Below are 20,454 nucleotides of genomic sequence, written 5' to 3'. Positions count from 1 at the left end.
ACAATTCTAACTTCTCATCTCTGCAATAAAATATAATATGCAGTTTTACACAGAAACGGAAAATGTAGTTCGCTCAACTCAACTATAATTGACAAAATTAATTATTGGTTGTGCTGATCTTAAGAGAGAAGCGTGATGACATTTACCTATATACAAATAAAAATATGTACCGCAGGTATGAATATAACGCCGCAGTTTAAATACATTGATGAAATATTTTATAAAATACAAATGTTTAGCGGATGGTTTAACGTTATGTTACAGTCTCACGCCTGTTAATATAATAACCTAATTTATTAAGCACGTCAAAATATGTCTAATGATGGGATTAGGTACAGTTTTTCTACAAATAATATAAATTATAAAAAATACGGCCCTATCGATACAATTATACACGAGCATAACTAGTAACTGCACAATGAGGATCTTTAATCAAAAATCATCTAGTATTTATACATATAAAATAATATAAATCATATATATATTTTAGTACTTTATCGAATGTCATCTAAAAAGTTATTAATACTGTTTTTCTTAATATACTGTATATTTAATTTTATACCTAATTTTCCGACACATGGCTAAATAGAAATTTATTCATGTAATTGCATATATCTATAAGAAATGAGCATTGCTTAATTTTCGGTGTTGCATTCCTACGACTGCACGCATCGCAAATCACTTAAATTGTAATACAACGCGGTTATAGAAAATACAAACATTTTGGATTTTTGTGAACACTTTTGGATACGGTAATTGATTGATTCATCACGAAGAGGACGACACTATTTCTTCATCGGAGAGGATATCAACATTCGATGAAACCGGCAAACCTTTTAATTGTTTTCACTACACGGACCAACTCAAGTGGTTTTGTTAGTTGGTCGGAAACGCGACATGTAAAAATCGCAATCCGTGCAATACAGCGTTGGCTCAAGTACATTTCTCTTCCGACAGAGATTGCAGGGTGTAACGTGTGCTTTCACGGTAGTCGCGATGCCTGTTGGCGTTTGCAGAGATGACTGCATCACCATCGGAACGACCTTCGCAGTGGACATCGCGAAGTGCATCTGTTTGGAAAGCGGAGGATGTTGATAGGCCGGATATTTCACATTTGGCTGTATCTGGCCGTTCTGCAGAGTCTTGGGATACGTTTGATTAGACACCATGGAACCTTGTTGCTCTACCTTCTGAGATGATAATTGTCGCTGGTAGTTGTAATGTCTCTGCTGATAGTTCTGCGCGTTTTGTTGCTGCTGCTGTTGCTGCTGTTGATAGGCTAGTGAATTAGATGGCTGATACTGCGGCAATGGTTGGCCCCCTCTGCCTTGCGGAAGAACAGTTTGATAGGGATGACCCCGCTCGTTTCTCTTTATTCGAATCGTCAGTTAAGATCTGCTCCCTTTTGTTTTGCAACTGCGCCAACAGGCTGCCAATTTGCTGCGCTTCGAATTGCTGTGGACGTTGTTGTTGCGGTTTAACGGAAGCTTGATGCTGTTGAGTCTCTTGAAGACGAGTCGGCTCATCGATCGTTGGCGGCGGCGGTGGGAAATCCTCACTGGTTTGTCTTAAATGCGACACCGAATGGATTGATGAATACGGCGGTGGTGGAAACTCCTCGCTCGGTTGCCGCGAATGTAAAATATTGCCATTTTCGGGATAAGGTGGTAAGGAATCCGGCTGAAATTGTTGTTTAGGCGGACTCTGCTCATTGTGCACGTCTGCGCGAGTGACAACGAAAGTCGGCTCGTAGAGTATACCGTTAGCGTATTGTATGACGTCATCTTGAATCCTAGGCTTGTTGTTGTAATTTATTTGACATGCTCCAGAAATATTGATATTCTGTTCATTGTAAAACGGTAGAAAAAGAAGCGAATGCGATTCCGAGAAGTAATCAGCATAATCTGAGTTCCTGTTCGTCACGTTAGTCGAATTGTTCGTGTTCATGTGATTCCAATAAACGTTGTTTTGTTCCTGCGACGAATTCGGCACGCACCGATTATCCGGCAAAGGGTATGCAGGTTTGTCCGATTGCTGCTCATTGTGCACTTCGCCCGAACACTTAGACTTGCTAAGCTGAGAAGTGGTCTTGAGCGGAGGGGGCGGAGGCACTTTTGCCACGTGTAACACTTGGCCGGCGCTGCCGTGGAAGCTCTTTCTCATCAAACGGCTTCTTTCGAGATTTGGATTGCTAGTATGTCCAGATCCATTGTTGCCGGCGAACTCCAGGTGTTTCTCCGATAAGTAACCACTCAGTGTTTGACTTACATTATTGCCTTTTAGACCAACGCTGGAATCGTCTACCGACTGTTTCGGTAGGCGGATGATCTTTCCGTATTCACCTTTGCCTGGCCATCCTGCCCTTCTCGCAAATCTGGCATACTTCTGTTCTTCCTCTTGATCAATCCGCCCATGAGTAACCTTCTGCGAATCTTATGCTGCTTCTTGCACTGCTTCTGCTCGACCGTATTGTTGAGCTGTGTATTTCTGACGACAGTTGCGTTAATCTCGGTTTCTTTTGGCTTCTCGATCTTCACCCATTTTGGAGACGGTGACAACCTAGATAGTGCTATCGAAAAATTCTTTGACACATTCTTGTTCCTCTCTTCGCTCCTCGCGCGTTTCTCATCTTTCTTATCGTCCTCGCCACGTTTCGTACGGCTAAACAAGCCGGTTCTTTGCGTTGGGCGATCATACAGCATGTATTCTTCGTCCTCGATGACGTTTACCGCTGTCGCTTTACTACGTAGAGTCTTCTTCTTCGGCAAAGTAGCGTAAATCTCGATACTCTTCGTGGTAGGTTTACCTACCAACGTTGTTGGTGCGTTCACGAGAAGTTCCCGACTATTTTGTCGAGAGTGATTGCCTTGAAACGTTAACGCTGACGCAGACATATAATGAACCATCTGCAAAAAGAATGGAGACGATGGTATATGTTTCCTTTTTTATTTAATAAATTCGAAGTTCCAGAAAAAGTTGAGATTTATAAAATATATATTGGCAAAAGAAGAACAATTTTATATGTCATATAATAATAACCAAAGACCAAAAAGTTGAAAACTAAGAATTTTTAGTAAACAAGTAGCAATAAAAGCCATATACTTAGATTGTCAAGCCAAAATCATCGAAAGCAAACTGTATTTTCTATAAATATCTTCTATAAATTTTGCTAACAGAAAAGTAATTTTGATGTATGATCCATCGTATATAATATCGGCAGACTTGCGATAATAATCGCATAAAACTAATAAATTTTGATAAGATTTATAATAAAATTTACTGTTTTGCGTTTAAATAATTTTAAATAAATTTTAAATAAATTACCATAATAGAATAATAAAACCATTCATTATACTATAATAGATACAAATCAAACAAAAATATTATATTAATAACTTGATGCAAATTTAAATAATTAAAAGGAACAATTAATCTCAATTTCGTTAGCCTGATTATTATATTATATCTGCACAAATTTAATACGGATGCAATTAATGCCTATCTGTTTATATCCTGATCGAATCTGTTATTGAACCAGCATACTGCTAACATTCTGCATGCTAGTGGATAACAGCAACTAGTTTCATGCTTTTTACGGTTCGCTGGTCAACGATCCTCGTTGTGAACACGTCAAGGAAAACCAACTCCACCCACGAGATGCTGAGCACTATATGTGGCATTACGCTGCTCTCTTCCGTTTGCGCGAATCAAGTTATTCAAGTTGCAAAAAGATTGCAACGAAATACTTATGGCATAAAATAAAGTTGCAAGAATGTATTATTTTATGCATATTCGTGTATTTTATGTAAAATTATTAGGTTCTTTTTTATGTTAATTGTGCGTCATTCGAACGCTAATTTGGATTTTGTCTTTGTGTGTTGCAGATCGATGTAGAGTTACTCCGTTGCTGCATATTGGTGAGTGAAAAGTTAACGTTTGTCTTATAAATCGAAATAATAAATCCGTGAAAAGTAGCTGTACGAGATATATAGAAGATGTGTATGCAGATATATGTATCAAATGTTATAAGAACATACATTACAAATATAAAATATCATAGATTCCTTACTTTAAGATGGATAGGCTGGAATAAAACAGATATTTATATATATTTAATCCTGGAGAACATGTATTTATTCGTCGATTTATTATGTGTCGATTTATTAATCTGGTAAGAACGTCATTTTTTACACTTCTTTATAGGCAACGCAATTAAGAATACCATGAAGATACATACTATTAATATAATTTGACAATTTCAATACAAAGTACGATATTAGTTTAAAAATTTAGTATATATTGAAATATTGATATTAGTAATTTAGAAATAGCTCCTAATATTTTACATTTAGAGATGCTTGTTTATCATTTAATATACAGATTATGATTAAGGCTCTAACTTTTAACGTTTCGAACATTATGTAAGTGGTTAAATTTTTGAAATCATTATTTAGACAAATAGTGAAACATAAGGTATAAGAAAAAAATATGAAATAAAACTGTAGTAAATATAATAGTGTCATTTTTATATAAAGTTATTAAGTATCTTCATGGTAACTCACATCCCTTGAACGATGGAGATTGGGTCAACGTATTTACATATGTATTGCACATAAATAAAATAAAAATAAATTGATATAAGTATGACAGCGAAAGACAGCCGATATTCACTAGTTAGTAAGTATATTACTTTATTTTTTCTCTCATCCTCCTCTCAAATATAAGATTTTAAGATGGGATCTTTAAAATGGAATTTTTCTCGAGCCCTTTTATCTCTATCAGGATTAAATGTTGTACAAATAATTCAACAAAGCAATACTTAAAAATCTTTTTCAATATTTATATAAACCCGAAAGGGGCAGAAATTATCTTCCTGTTGCATATATTTTAACTAAGTTTATTTTATTAAAGAAATGAATATTAATTATATTTATTTTATTATATGTGTAATATGTCCATTTTGTTTCTATATTTTTCATAGCTTATCCATGTGCATGTTTATTATGTGTTCGTTTCATATTACTTGCAAATAATATAACATATGAGATTGAATAAATATTTTATCACGAAACAGAAAAGCTTTTTATATCAATTTTATATAAATTAGTCTTAATCAATTATGTGAGAGATTTATATCAAGTAATATAACATTTTATAAGATCTGAGAAAATAATTAAAGTGAGAAAATCAGTAACAAAACAAATTAATTGATGATTACTTGCAGCAAATTTAATAACAATCTCTCATACACAATATTGTATTTATTTCGTACATTCACTTTACAGTATCGTACAAATTATGTTGTTACATCACTTATTAATATTGCCATAATTATTACAAAATTATTAATTTGTTAATTGCATGTAGAGAATGTATATATTAATAAATTAATTTTATAAATCTTATGATTAATATTAGCAAATTTAATTCTGAGTTCATATTTTAATTATTCATAGAGTATATTATTTATTTAGAACGATTGATTCTTCGTCGAAACAAAAATAAGGAGAATATGTAGGGATATCATATATTATGATCAATTAATATAATCTCTGACTAATTGTGGATCAAACAGGTTCGTAAGCCGTTATTCTTTCTCAAATGTTTATCACTTTATTAACAAAAATGTGTCATTTTAAATTATTTATTTTACGGTGTTTATTTCCATTTATCAATTTCTAAACAAGTACAAACGAAATTTCTAACTGTGTGTCAACTTTGTAATAATTACATTTCAATAATATTTAATATAACCTGAAAAATTATTTATAAAAATTTTATAGTAATTTATTTTGCATAGAATCAATACTATATGTTGATTAGAATTATAAATACAATCGGGATTATAAAATTAAATTACTAATACTAGAATTATTCAAATAATTTGAACGCTAGAATTTGACTAACAATAAGCAAAAATAACTTTCGAATAATTTCTGTATTTTAGTATCCAGATATGTTTTACAATTCTACTTTGTGTGTACAAATTATAACTCTAATACAAATGTGTACATTACATACAACGTTATACAGCATATGAATAAATTTACATATTAATATAAAGACCATAAGAGAGCATATAATAAGAGTTTAGTTACACGACAATATCAGATTTACTAGTAAGTAATTATTAAAACGATTAGTAAATTATACATTTATAAAGAAGTTAATATCTAATTAATAAGAGATCGCATTTTGTTATTACGTAACGTAAAGCGATATTACTAATTATTCGTCAAATGCGCTTGTTTGATATATTCTATTATCCAAATCACAATGCTGATGTTGCTGATGGTGTTATATATTATAAGTATGGCCTCCAGATTTGATCAGGCATCCTAGATCCTTGTTGTTTGCTATGATTAGATCTGTATATTTATACACTAAGTAATTAAAAATTGAATGAGTACGAATGTCATTAGAATTACAATAATATTGCTCTCATGTATATTATTTGATTATTAAACCAAAAGTGTGACTTATATATATTATTCATATTTCTTAAAATGAAATATCTAAGGAATTACTATTTAGATTCCATAATACTTGCGCAGTTACTCGTTTATAAAAGTATTTATACCAATTACTGAATATGTAGATAATATTTAAATAACAACATATCTGAGTTAACAGAAAATGATACAAAATTGTTTAAAATTGTTATAATTTTATTTAACTCAAATAATTATAATAATTTATAAAATGATACGTTAAATATTGTATTCAAATTTATATAATTTGGTATTTTTTAATGTTAAATATGTAATTTTCTAATGTTAGTTATACTAGAATATATAATAAAATATATTAATTACGGCTATTTTTTCGAAAACGTGCTCCGATTTAGGTGAAACTTTGTGAATATGTTCTTTTTAGATAAAAAAAGATATATACCAAGAGGATTTTTCGCGACTCAAAAGTTAAGCAACTTTTTAAATATTTTTGGTATATGTTTTTTTTATTTATCTAAAAGGAACCTATTTACAAAGTTTGACCTTAATTAGAGCACGGATGCCTTCGGAAGTTTTGCCTTAATTACTAAGGAAAAATACTAATATTTGTGACATTTACCTCTGCTGATCTTCTTGATTTTCATCAGAACCTCACTCAAGTCTATCATTATAAAAACTTGTGGACGCATAATTTTCTGCAGTTACAGGTTGTTGTATTGTTGCATCTATGTTATAATGAACAGTTCCTCCATCAGAATCAGAGTGCTCGTTTATATTACGACACTTAGTCTGATGAAATATTAATGGCTCTTGAAATTGATTTCTTCCCTCAAATGCGTCAATAGACCAGCTGCAATGTTTGCAGTTTGTTTTAAAATTTTCCGTGTCAACTGTGAAGTCTTGCGATACAGTTATTAATTTCTTTTCGTATTTTATACACCATTTTTATATGACTATTCAGATGCCTCTCTAAATCGTAAGTACAATGTACACGAATATCTTTTCCACAAATTATGCAATTTGGATTATACTTCTGTTCGTGACGTTCGTGTGTGAAATATCGCCATGGCCAGCAATTTCGTTTTTCGTCTTTCCATATAAAGTTGCCTTCCGTAGTAAATGTATTATGGAAATGGAACAAGTGTGCTTCTACATATAGTTCACCTTTCCTTTTAAAGACTTGTTTACAATTATTGCACTGTATATCATTGCAGTTGGGAAATGTACTGCAAACTTCAAAATGTCGCGCAACTGCAAATAAGCATGTATTTCCGGAAAAATTGTCGTATTTTTAAAAAATTTTATTTTATTTTAAAAGATAAGTCTGTACTTTAAATAGCTTTCGTAAAAATTTTGAATTTATTTTTCCTTCTCCCGCCATCTCTTCCAAAGTACTTTGGTAGTCGACGTACTTTGTTTATATAAAAATATTACATAATTTGACGCACTCTACAGGGTGGAATAGTTTTTTTTAGCAAATGTCATGCTAACCATCATAAAATACGGACGTTTACTTGCAAACTAAGGAAAATGAGGTCCGTACTATCTATCTTCACAGAGTTACGGCATGTCAAAGTTACCTATATGTATTTTAGTTCAGTTACCGCCTGCATTAGCTTTACTCGATGAACACCACGAGCAGATTACTGATCGAATTTTTCTTATCGAGTGTATGTGTGTATGTAAGTAGAGATATGACCGTTTGTATGGGCGACTATTTCAGCCATAAGAAGCTTCCTTCGCCAGTAAATAAATACAATACAAAAACGACTTTTGTATTTCAGCCATATTTTACACATAGAAGAAGAAGCAGAAAAATACTGCAGAAGTGACAAACCGTGAGGTCCTTGTTTGTCTCTGCTGACACACGCACACAGTATCAGAGTTGAACATTGACACTGAGTAAGCTCCACGCGCTGAGACTCATATATATGCAGATACCAATAATGTTAACAGCTTATGTGTTATCAAACCAATATTTCCAACTCAAATTAAAAAGCATCAATATTTACTATAATAATTGTTATTATAATTATTGTAATAAGATTGTACTGACAAAAAAGTTAAAGACAATTTTAACGTATGCAAGCTTATGCTAACACTTACTGCTAAGAATTACTTCATATTGACAATTGTGTTTATCTACATTTGTTACAATGTTATAAATTGTTTTATTTTATTCAAATACCTAATTTTTACTGTCACTTTAACGAATGAGGTAGCGTTTCTCCTCAATTTACCTTAAAATGAAAAAATAGTATTTAAATATGTAAATGTTCCGTTATAATTATGTTGCATATTTTCTTATTTAATGTAAAACATATTTAACGTAAGTTTAGCATTTAGCATATTTTTTATTTTAACAAGTAATAATTTTTCAATGATATACATGCAACAGGAATATGAATCCGTAATTGTATATGGAAGCAGAAAAATATTGTAAGATCTAAGAAGATAATTAGAGTGATTGATGATTACTTGCAGCAAATTTAATAACAATCTTTGATACACAATTTCGTATTTATTTCGTACATTCATTTTAAAATATCGAACAAATTATGTTGTTATATCACTTATTAATTGCCATAATTATTACAAAATTATTAGTTTGTTAATTGCATGTAACGAATGTATATATGAATAAATAAATTTTATAAATTTTATGATTAATATTAGCAAATTTAATTCTGAGTTCAAATACAACAAATTTCTCATAAACGTTTGTAATACTCAAATTTCTCAAAATCATGAAGTATCAATTATAAAGAGCGATTGCTAATGTTAGAATAAACCCGTACATTTAAATTTTTAATTATTCATAAAGTATTATTTGTTTAGAACGATTGATTCTTCGTCGATTAATACAAAAAATGTAGGTCATAGATAACAGGGATAAGGAGAATATGTAGATATATCATATATTATTTATAATCACTTAATATAATCTTTGACTAATTGTGGATCAAACAGGTTTGTAAGCCGTTATTTTTTCTCAAATCACTTCACGTCTATCACTTTATTAACAAAAATATGTTATTTTACATTATCTATTTTACGGTGCTTACTTCCATTTATCAATTTCTGAACAAATACAAACAAAATATCTAACCGTCTGTCAACTTTGTAATAATTACATTTCAATAACATTTAATATAACCGGAAAAATTATTTATAAAAATTTTATAGTAATTTATTTTGCATAGAATCAATACTGTATGTTGATTAGAATTATAAATACAATCGGGATTATAAAATTAGATTACTAATACTAGAATTATTCAAATAATTTGAACGCTAGAATTTGACAAAAAGCGAAAATAACTATTTCGAATAATTTCTATATTTTAGTATCCGGATATGTTTTACAATTCTACTTTGTGCGTACAAATTATAACTCTTATTTTTAAATTATAATACAAATGTGTACATTTACATTACATACGACGTTATACAGCACATGAATAAATTTACATATTAATATAAAGATTATAAAAGAGCATATAATGAGAGCTCAGTTACACGGCGATATCAGATTTCCTAATAATTATTAAAACAATTAGTAAATTATACATTTATAAAAAAGTTAATGTTTAATTAATAAAAGATCGCATTTTGTTGTTACATAACGTAAAGCGATCTTACTAATTATTCGTCAAATGCGCTTGTTTGATATATTCTATTATCCAAATCACAACAGTTGCTGGTGTTATATGTTATAGGTATGGCTTCCAGATTTCTTTAGGCATCCTAGATTCTTGTTGTCGGCTGTGATTAGATCTGTATATTTATACACAGAATAATTAAAAATCAAAAAAGTACGAATGTCATTAGAATTACAATGATATTGCTCTCGTGTATATTATTTGATTATTAAACCAAAACTGTTACTTATATTATTTATCTTTTTTAAAATAAAATATCCATAAAATTACTATTTAGATTCCATAATACCTGCGCAGTTACTCGTTTATGAAAATATTTATACCGATTACTGAATATGTAGATAATATATAAATAACAACCCATCTGAGTTAACAGAAATTGATGTAAACTTGTTTAGAATTGTTATAATTTTATTTAACTCAAGTAATTATAATAATTTATGAAATGATACGTTAAATATTGTATTCAAATTTTATAGAATTTGTTATTTTTAAATGTTAAATATGTATTTTTCTAATGTGTGTTATGCTAGAATATATAATAAAATATATTAATTATAGCTATTCTTCCGAAAACATCTGTGCTCCGATTTAGGTGAAACTTTGTAAATAGGTTCTTTTTAGATAAAAAAAAGACAAGGATTTTTCGCGACTCAAAAGTTAAGCAACTTTTTAAATATTTTTGGTATATGTCTTTTTTATTTATCTAAAAAGAACCGATTTACAAAGTTTGACCTAAATTGGAGCACGGACGTTTTCGGAAGTTTTGCCTTAATTACTAAGAAAAAATACTAATATTTGTGACATTTACCTCTGCTGATCTTCTTGATTTTCAGAACCTCGCCCATGTCTATCATTATGAAAACTTGTAGACGCATAATTTTCTGCAGTTACAGGTTGTTGTATTGTTGCAATAACAGCATATCTGAGTTAACAGAAATTGATGTAAACTTGTTTAGAATTGTTATAATTTTATTTAACTCAAGTAATTATAATAATTTATAAAATGATACGTTAAATATTGTATTGAAATTTTATATAATTTTTTATTTCTAAATGTTAAATATGTTATTTTCTAATGTTAGTTATACTAAAATATGTAATAAAATATATTAATTACGGCTATTTATCCGAAAACATCCGTTCTCCGATTTAGGTAAAACTTCGTGAATAGGTTCCTTTTAGATAAAAAAGACATATACCAAAAAAATTTTTCGCAATTCAAAAGTTAAGCAACTTTTTAAATATTTTGGTATGTCTTTTTTATTTATCTAAAAGAAACCTATTTACAAAGTTTGACCTAAATTGGAGCACGGATGTCTTCGGAAGTTTTGCCTTAATTACTAAGGAAAAATACTAATATTTGTGACATTTACCTCTGCTGATCTTCTTGATTTTCAGAACGTCGCTCATGTCTATCATTATGAAAACTTGTGGACGCATAATTTTCTACAGTTACAGGTTGTTGTATCGTTGCATCTACGTTATTAATGACCAGTTCCTCCATCAGATTCAGAGTGCTTGTTTGTATTACGACACATAGCCTGATGAAACATTAATTTATTTTCATAGTTCATTCTTCCATCAAATGTGTTAATAGACCAACTGCAATGTTTGCAGTTTGTTTTAAAATTTTCCGTGTCGACTGTGAAGTATTGCGATAGTTTGCTACAGTTATTAATTTCTTTTCGTATTTTATACACCATTTTTATATGTCCATTCAGATGCCTCTCTAAATCGTAAGTACAATATACATGAATTTCTCTTCCACAAATTAAGCAATTCGGAATATACTTCTGTTCGGGACTGTCGTGTGTGAAATATCGCCATGGCGAGTCATTGGTTTCGTCATTCCATATAAAGTTGCTTTCCAAGGTAAATATTTTATGTGTGTTGAACAAGTGTGCTTCTAAATATATTGCATTTCTATTTTTAAGAGATTTAGGACACACCTGACAATATGTAGCATTGTCTAATTCACTGCAAACCTCCGAAATTTTATTAATATAACTTATTTCAGCTGCCATTATATCCGCACTATATCACGAAGAATGTCTTACTAAATGTGACATGTACTGACTACGCCAAGGATAATATTCGAAACAACCGTTTGATGAAGGTTGAAGAGAAACATTTGCGAATCTTTCCTAAATGTAAATATTATAGACACAACATCAGCTGTTTTGTTGTTTGACTCGGACGTGGTTATCTTCACGTGGGAAGGTATTTATGGTACCGTGTGTATGTACTGCATAGTATTATATATAGTATGATAAATAACGTTTAATTTGCATATCATGGTAATTTTAAGCCGTGTCGCTCTATTTCTAATTATTCGACCTCCGTTTAACATTTAGATTGAGATTCATACATGTCTTTTGCTTTTATGACAAACTGAAATGATATTAGTACCAGATTAAATAAAATTAAATTGTTAGACATATAACACTACTACATTTGCAGATGTAGCACGGACGCGCACCAAAATGATGTTTTATCGGAAAATAAACGTGTGGCTATATAGTACCAATTTCGAAAATGCATGGATGTATAGTGTACAGGGGCTTTCGACGGTTTCACGAAAAAAGCCGGGATGGCCTCTCTCAGACTTCTCTCTGATATTACTTATTTCTCATTTATTCCATTTTCTTATTACTAAATATTGCTTATATTAAGTAATAATATGAAATATTGATGAGGTATGATTTAGGAGACTGGTATGCATTCGGCAACTCCCCTATTTTTATCAGTGTAAGGAAGGGGGCAGCCAATAATTTTTTTCAGTGATTTAAAAAAGTCAACTCCATTATATATCTCAAGGGGACTTTATTAATGTCACTGTAAAAGTAAAGTATTTTTAAAACAAAATACTCATACAAAAAGTATAAAATCGAATATTTGTACATTGATCTAGCGCTTAAAAGTAAGTAAAGTAATACAATGTAACGCGATACATTCGATACATGCACATGTTAATAATATACAAAACGTAACTTAAAAGATTGTTAACATAAAATAAACTCCACGCATTCTCAGAGATCAAGTTTCACGTCTTTCCTACTTAATTCTTCTCTCATAATTTGCAATTACAGTTTCTATATCCTAACGAGATTCTAAAATTCTATGTAACATGGCTAGTATCACAATTCTAACTTCTCATCTCCGCAATAAAATAGAATATGCAATTACACAGAAACGGAAATGTAGTTCGCTCAACTCAACTATAATTGACAAAATTAATTATTGGTTGTGCTGATCTTAAGAGAGAAGCGTGATGACATTTACCTATATACAAATAAAAATATGTACCGCAGGTATGAATATAACGCCGCAATTTAAATACATTGATGAAATATTTTATAAAATACAAATGTTTAGCGGATGGTTTAATGTTATGTTAGAGTCTCACGCCTGTTACAATAATAATCTAATTCATTAAGCACGTCGAAATATGTCTAATGATGGGATTAAGTACAATTTTTCTACAAATAATATAAATTATAAAAAATACGGCTCTATCGATACAATTATACACGAGCATAACTAGTAGCTGCACAATGAGGGTCTTTATAATCGAAAGTCATCTAATATTTATACAAAATAATATAAATCATATATATACATATATATATACATATATATATATATATATATATATATATGTAGGTCCGGAAGTATGTTCCGGGACTTTTATTTTTTACATCGGTATATTCCAGGACATTTGGCAGTTTCCAGGACTGTCCTGGAAAAAATTCATGTCCTACGGCACGTTTCGGGACAATTTTTTGAATCTGATTACATATATATGCGTTATATTCCAGGACTGTACATTTCAAAAAACGTAAACAGTCCCGGAACATACCTCTAGACCTACATATATATATATATATATATTTCGGTACTTCATCGAATGTCATCTAAAAAGTTATTAATACTGTTTTTCTTAATATACTGTATATTTAATTTTATACTTAATTTTCCGAGACATGGCTAAATAAAAATTTATTCATATAATTGCATATACCTATAAGAAATGAGCATTGCTTAATTTTCGGTGTTGCATTCCTACGACTGCACGCATCGCAAATCACTTAAATTGTAATACAACGCGGTTATAGAAAATACAAACATTTTGGATTTTTGTGAACACTTTTGGATACGGTAATTGATTGATTCATCACGAAGAGGACGACACTATTTCTTCATCGGAGAGGATATCAACATTCGATGAAACCGGCAAACCTTTTAATTGTCTTCACACGGACCAACTCAAGTGGTTTTGTTAGTTGGTCGGAAACGCGACATGTAAAAATCGCAATCCGTGCAATACAGCGTTGGCTCAAGTACATTTCTCTTCCGACAGAGATTGCAGGGTGTAACGTGTGCTCTCACGGTAGTCGCGATGCCTGTTGGCGTTTGCAGAGGTGGCTGCACCACCATCGGAACGACCTTCGCAGTGGACATCGCAAAGTGCATCTGTTTGGAAAGCGGAGGATGTTGATAGGCCGGATATTTCACTTTCGGCTGTATCTGGCCGTTCTGCAGAGTCTTGGGATACGTTTGATTGGACATCATGGGACCTTGTTGCTCTACCTTCTGAGATGATAATTGTCGCTGGTAGTTGTAATGTCTCTGCTGATAGTTCTGCGCGTTTTGTTGCTGCTGCTGTTGCTGCTGTTGATAGGTTAGTGAATTAGACGGTGGCTGATACTGCGGCAATGGTTGGCCCGCTCTGCTTTGCGGAAGAACAGTTTGATAGGGATGACCCTGATAGGAACTTTGAGAGTATTGACTTTGATATGGATTCGGCGACTGATTAGGCGGATAAAATTGCTGCTGCGAATGCTGGACAGTTATCGGGCTGGCATTGTGAGACGGAATTCTTTGATTCAGAGTATTCTGCTGCGGCTGAACGGTCGCCTGCTTGTTCATTTGATTGTGCTGCTGCTCCAACTGGTTGTGCAATTGCTGCTGATAATACGGTCCGTAGCCGTTTTTCTGAGGCAGTATTTTCATTTGCTGCATTCCATTTTGAATGTATTGCCCGTTCATTTGCGTCGGGTAAGGACTAGCTGGCTTCTGGGTTTGCGACAAAGGAATTATTTGATTTCTTGGATGGGACGATTGCGTCTGCGGGTACACCGACTGCACGTATTGAGTGTATCCATTTTGAGTGTATCTAATCTGCTGTTGCAGCTGCGGTAAATAGGACGTCGGTTTCGAAGTGTTCACGGGAATACCAGCATAGGTCTCTCTCATAGGACGATCGACCACGTCTTTCCCTTCGTTCCCACAAGACCCGCAAGACTTCTTATCCGTTAACGATCCAATCGAATCGCCTGAATTTTGCCGTCCAAATGTGGGCTTAATGGTGTCTGGAATTAGATTAACGCTCCTTAGTTGGTCCTGGAAAGGTGTCGCCGGCACGCTATCAGCTTCGCTCTTTAAAGGAAGGGTCTGTTGTTGGAATTTCGCGGCGGTATTCTCGCGAATCGTCTCTGCCTCCTGAAGACTTCTGATTTCTCGCAGTACTTGAGCAGTTTCAGGCTTGTTCATCGCGGAACGCAGGACTCTCTCCAAAATAGGATTGGGTATATACGAATCCTTTTCGTCGTCCTCCGCTGTTGCAACGAGCACCACTTGGTCACAGAATGATACGCTTTTCTTCTTTCCAATCCGCCGTTTCACCTTTCGCGGAGCAATGTCCTCCTCGTTCGGCAGTATTGTTGTGTTTTGTATAGTGTTCTGCATCGCCACCTCGCTGATGTCATCTTCCGGATAATCAACAGGCAAACCATTTTCGTGCGGGAGCGTCAAGGACATAGATAACATCACGGCATTCAATTCGCTTTGTTGAACGGATTCGCTTGATGGCACCATCGCGATAAAGCTGTTCTGGCTGGAACTCGAATCGAAACTGGAGTTCGAAACAGTCTGAGAATTCAAAGTTTCTGTCTTCGTAAAAACTGCGGTATTCTCGGAAGGTAATTTTGCCGACTTCGCGCTCTCCATCGATGACGTTTCCTGAGGCATATCGTTTCCTGATATTAACATCGGCGAAACGCAATTCACATTTTGCTTCGTTTGAGGTTTCACGTCTGTGTCCGACTTCGAGGCTGGTTGCAGCTTGATCTGTTCAAATCTAGCAGCCATGTCTTTTACCGAAGAAGCGACTCTCGGGCAGTCCGTGACGTCGCGACCTTGATCGTAATTCTGTCCAAAATTATTCATCATTAAATCACTGGTTCTTCTGGCGACAGTCGGTCCTGGAATCGTCGGCATCGACGGAGTTCTAACTTTTGGAATGTCTTGATTTAAAGGTGCTTGCCTCTTCATCTTCCTCTCGGCCTGTTTAGCTTGTAGCTCTCTCAACCACGTTTCGCTCGAGGATTTCTCCTCGTCCTCGTGCTCTTGCGCTCGTTTCTCTTTATTCGAATCGTCAGTTAAGATCTGCTCCCTTTTGTTTTGCAACTGCGCCAACAGGGTGCCAATTTGCTGCGCTTCGAATTGCTGTGGACGTTGCTGTTGCGATTTAACGGAAAGCTTGATGTTGTTGAGCCTCTTGAAGAGGAGTCGGCTCATCGATCGGTGGCGGCGGCGGTGGAAAATCCTCACTGGTTTGTCTTGAATGCGACACCGAATGAATTGATGGATACGGCGGTGGTGGAAACTCCTCGCTCGGTTGCCGCGAATGCGAAATATTGCCATTTTCGGGATAAGGTGGTAAGGAATCTGGCTGAAATTGTTGTTTAGGCGGACTCTGCTCATTGTGCACGTCTGCGCGAGTGACAACGAAGGTCGGCTCGTAGAGTATACCGTTAGCGTATTGTATGACGTCATCTTGAATCCTAGGCTTGTTGTTGTAATTTATTTGACATGCTCCAGAAATATTGGTATTCTATTCATTGTAAGACGGTAGAAAAGAAAGCGAATGCGATTCCGAGGAGTAATCAGCATAATCTGAGTTCCTGTTCGTCACGTTAGTCGAGTTGCTCGTGTTCATGTGATTCCAATAAGCGTTGTTTTGTTACTGCGACGAATTCGGCACGCGCCGATTATCCGGCAAAGGATATGCAGTTTTGTCGAATTGCTGCTCATTGTGCACTTCGCCCGAACACTTAGACTTGCTAAGCTGAGAAGTGGTCCTGAGCGGAGAGGGCGGAGGAACTTTTGCCACGTGTAACACTTTGCCGGCGCTACCGTGGAAGCTCTTTCTCATCAAACGGCTTCTTTCGAGATTTGGATTGCTAGTATTTCCAGATCCATTGTTGCCGGCGAACTCCAGGTGTCCCTCCGATAAGTAACCACTCAGTGTTTGACTTACATCATTGCCTTTTAGACCAACGCTGGAGTCGTCTACCGACTGTTTCGGTAAGGCGGATGATCTTTCCGTATTCACATTTGCCTGGCCATCCTGCCCTTCTCGCAAATCTGGCACACTTCTGTTCTTCCTCTTGATCAATCCGCCCATGAGTAATCTTCTGCGAATCTTATGCTGCTTCTTGCCCTGCTTCTGCTCAACCGACCGTATTGTTGAGCTGTGTATTTCTGACGACAGTTGCGTTAATCTCGGTTTCTTTTGGCTTCTCGATCTTTACCCCTTTTGGAGACGGTGACAACCTATATGGTGCCATCGAAAAATCCTTTGACACATTCTTATTCCTCTCTTCGCTCCTCGCGCGTTTCTTATCTTTCTTATCGTCCTCGCAACGTTTCGTGCGGCTAAACAAGCCGGTTCTTTGCGTTGGGCGATCATACAGCATGTATTCCTCGTCCTTGATGACGTTCACCGCTGTCGCTTTACTACGTAGAGTCTTCTTCTTCGGCAAAGTAGCGTAAATCTCGATACTCTTCGTGGTAGGTTTATCTACACTCTTAAGCATGTGTCGCCAAAAATTGGAGGTACACGTTGAAATTTTGTCCCTACGTAATTACGAGGGACATAAGTCACTCTTAAGCATGTGTCGCCAAAAATTGGAGGTACATGGTACCTCGAAGTTAGGAAGTACGTTATGGGCAACGAATATTCACCCGACAAAAAAAATTATTTATTTCGAAATTTTATTATTATTTTTTAACTATAATTTGTTTCTTAAGATGCAGTCTATGATTATAAATATTTTTTTGTATTTGAAAAACACACTTACCTTGGTGGGATTTGAACTCGGGACCTCTGCATCGTGAGCCAACTGCCTTACGTGGTCGACTACTTCTTAATTTGAAGTAAACGTTATATATAGTCTACATATGTCATACCAGCGCAAATATATAATTTTTCAAAAATTATCTTAAGAAACAAATTCAGTTTAAAAAGAGTAATAAAGTTTCGAATATATGATATAATATTGCCCGCTGCTATTCGCGAATGTCTTTCGTTCAACAAATGTCGCGATCATGCCATGGTTGGCTATGTATACGAGGTACGTATGTAGGAGGTATATACGGAAACCCCCCTAAAAAACTGTACCTCCTAAAACTGTACCTCCTATGACACGTTCGTGCACGCGTCTGCGTCGAGTGCTTCGCGAATGTCTTTTGTACGAGGTACATATGTAGGAGGTACACATTTGTACGAGGTACATATGTACGTACGAGGTACGTATGTACGGGGTACATACGGGAAGCCCCCTAAAAAACTGTACCTCCTAAAACAGTATCTCCTAAAAAATTGTACCGTGAATTTATAAATGCGGTACCTCCAATCGGTACCTCCTCCTTTACAGTACCTCGTGTATTCCGTACCTCGTGCTACTGTACCGGGAAAAGTATCTCCTAACAGCATGTAACTCCAAATGTCATTTCATTTAGAAATTAGTACCTCGAATTTGGAGATACTACGCGGTACATGCTTAAGAGTGTACCACCGTTGTTGGTGCGTTCACGAGAAGTTCCCGACTATTTTGTCGAGAGTGATTGCCTTTATCTCGCGAACTTTGCCTTGAATGTTGGCTCGATTTACTATTCTCTCGCGAGTGTCTTCCTTCAGGTGCCCCATCTATAAAAAAAAAGAACGCAATGTTAAAATATGTATTTTTATTTATTCTGCATGTGTCATCAGAGTATAATCGATATCTCGATTGCTTACCCTCTTTGTCACCGTTAACAGTAACTTGTTCCTGCAGCATTCTCCTATGTAAACTCCTCGTTCTCATGACGCAAGTATTGTGTTTCATTCTTGCTATCGTGATTGTGTGAGGATTATTATACGGAGCGTCCATCGCAGCTCTGGCTTTGTTGCTGGCCGCACTACACAATGCAATGGCTGTGTTAAGATCGCCAGCATCTTCGGCGGCACGAGATTTATCAGCAACGCGTCCGTTTCTTTACATAATTGTTCGCAATCGTCGCCGGAAGAAGGTTGGTAACCTTCCGGTATTTGAGCAAGCTAGTAAGAAATATATCCAAATTACAAAAGAGTACGTACAAACATCCTTGTGGTAACGATTGAGAAATTTAGATATTTAGAAGTTTACAATCAAAAATTCTTGTCGTTATTCTCTTAATTTTGTTAATATTTTCTTATTTACCTGTAAGTTGTGTTTTAAACCCTGCTGAAGTGGAAGACTGTCAGTGGAAGACAAAGAATACGAGTCGTAACCAGCGTCGTAATGACCGCTGCTGCTGCTCGAGAGCTCCCCAGATTTGCTGATGGGGCTTTTAGGTACGCCCGAGGTCCTCTGCATTTTATTAACAATATACAGATACGTGTTGTCCATCGTGGTTGACGAACTCGACGACGCGCTGTTTCGATCGCCGGACCAATTACCGGAATCTCGTCTTCGAGGCACGTTCATATGGTCAGGGATGCTGATACCGTCTTGCGGCGCCGATCCCACGCTTAAGCTACGTGTCAATTGCATCTGCTGTTTTTCTGTTGCTGCATTACATTTTCCACGGCGCGACGGCTAATGTACTTTGATTCTATTTCACCATCAACCGCGTCTACGCCCTGTGTCATATTATTTTCATGTCAAAAAATTAAATGCAAAGTCAACACGTTTGCTGCAGTAAAAGAAAGATGTAAAAAATAATTTATAAATATTGATCAAACACGACATACCTGATTGCCGAATATATTATTCTGGATGTCTGTGAGATTCTGGTAATCACTGTAAACAGTTCGTGAGTGTAGAGGTGTGGCGGACTGTCAGGATTAGGTGTGATGGCACGTCTGGCAGTGCTATTGATGGATGGCTTCTCAGGACTAGGAGTAATGGAACGGCGAACGCTATTCTTTGGGATGTCTTTAGGCCATTATTATTCGGAAAAGGGATAATAGTCTTTGGGGCGTTCTCGGTATTAACCGGAGTACCGGCGGGCGTCGCGTACAGGAGTAGCAA

The 20,454-nt window shown here is 34.8% G+C and overlaps 2 protein-coding genes and 1 pseudogene across 2 annotated transcripts in view; all 3 read right to left on the bottom strand.

The window, feature by feature from the left end:
* LOC139810296 (uncharacterized) overlaps window positions 1-20,454 on the bottom strand; it is a 33,758-nt gene that overhangs the window by 6,972 nt on the left and 6,332 nt on the right. The gene's annotated exons all lie outside the window — the stretch shown is intronic.
* LOC139810213 (uncharacterized) lies at window positions 9,814-12,254 on the bottom strand. The gene is made up of 3 exons (XM_071773591.1): window positions 11,491-12,254; window positions 10,926-11,039; window positions 9,814-10,229 (listed from the first exon to the last, which is right to left on the bottom strand). The coding sequence occupies exons 1-3, from the start codon at window positions 11,619-11,621 to the stop codon at window positions 10,166-10,168; spliced, it is 309 nt and encodes a 102-aa protein (XP_071629692.1). The 5' UTR covers window positions 11,622-12,254; the 3' UTR covers window positions 9,814-10,165.
* Window positions 12,927-19,456, bottom strand: LOC139809804 (uncharacterized; annotated as a pseudogene).

Source organism: Temnothorax longispinosus, chromosome 3 (assembly GCF_030848805.1).
Source record: "Temnothorax longispinosus isolate EJ_2023e chromosome 3, Tlon_JGU_v1, whole genome shotgun sequence".
Taxonomy (NCBI): domain Eukaryota; kingdom Metazoa; phylum Arthropoda; class Insecta; order Hymenoptera; family Formicidae; genus Temnothorax; species Temnothorax longispinosus.
The sequence above is the reverse complement of the archived record's forward strand: the minus strand, read 5'-3'. Positions and strand labels throughout refer to the sequence as shown.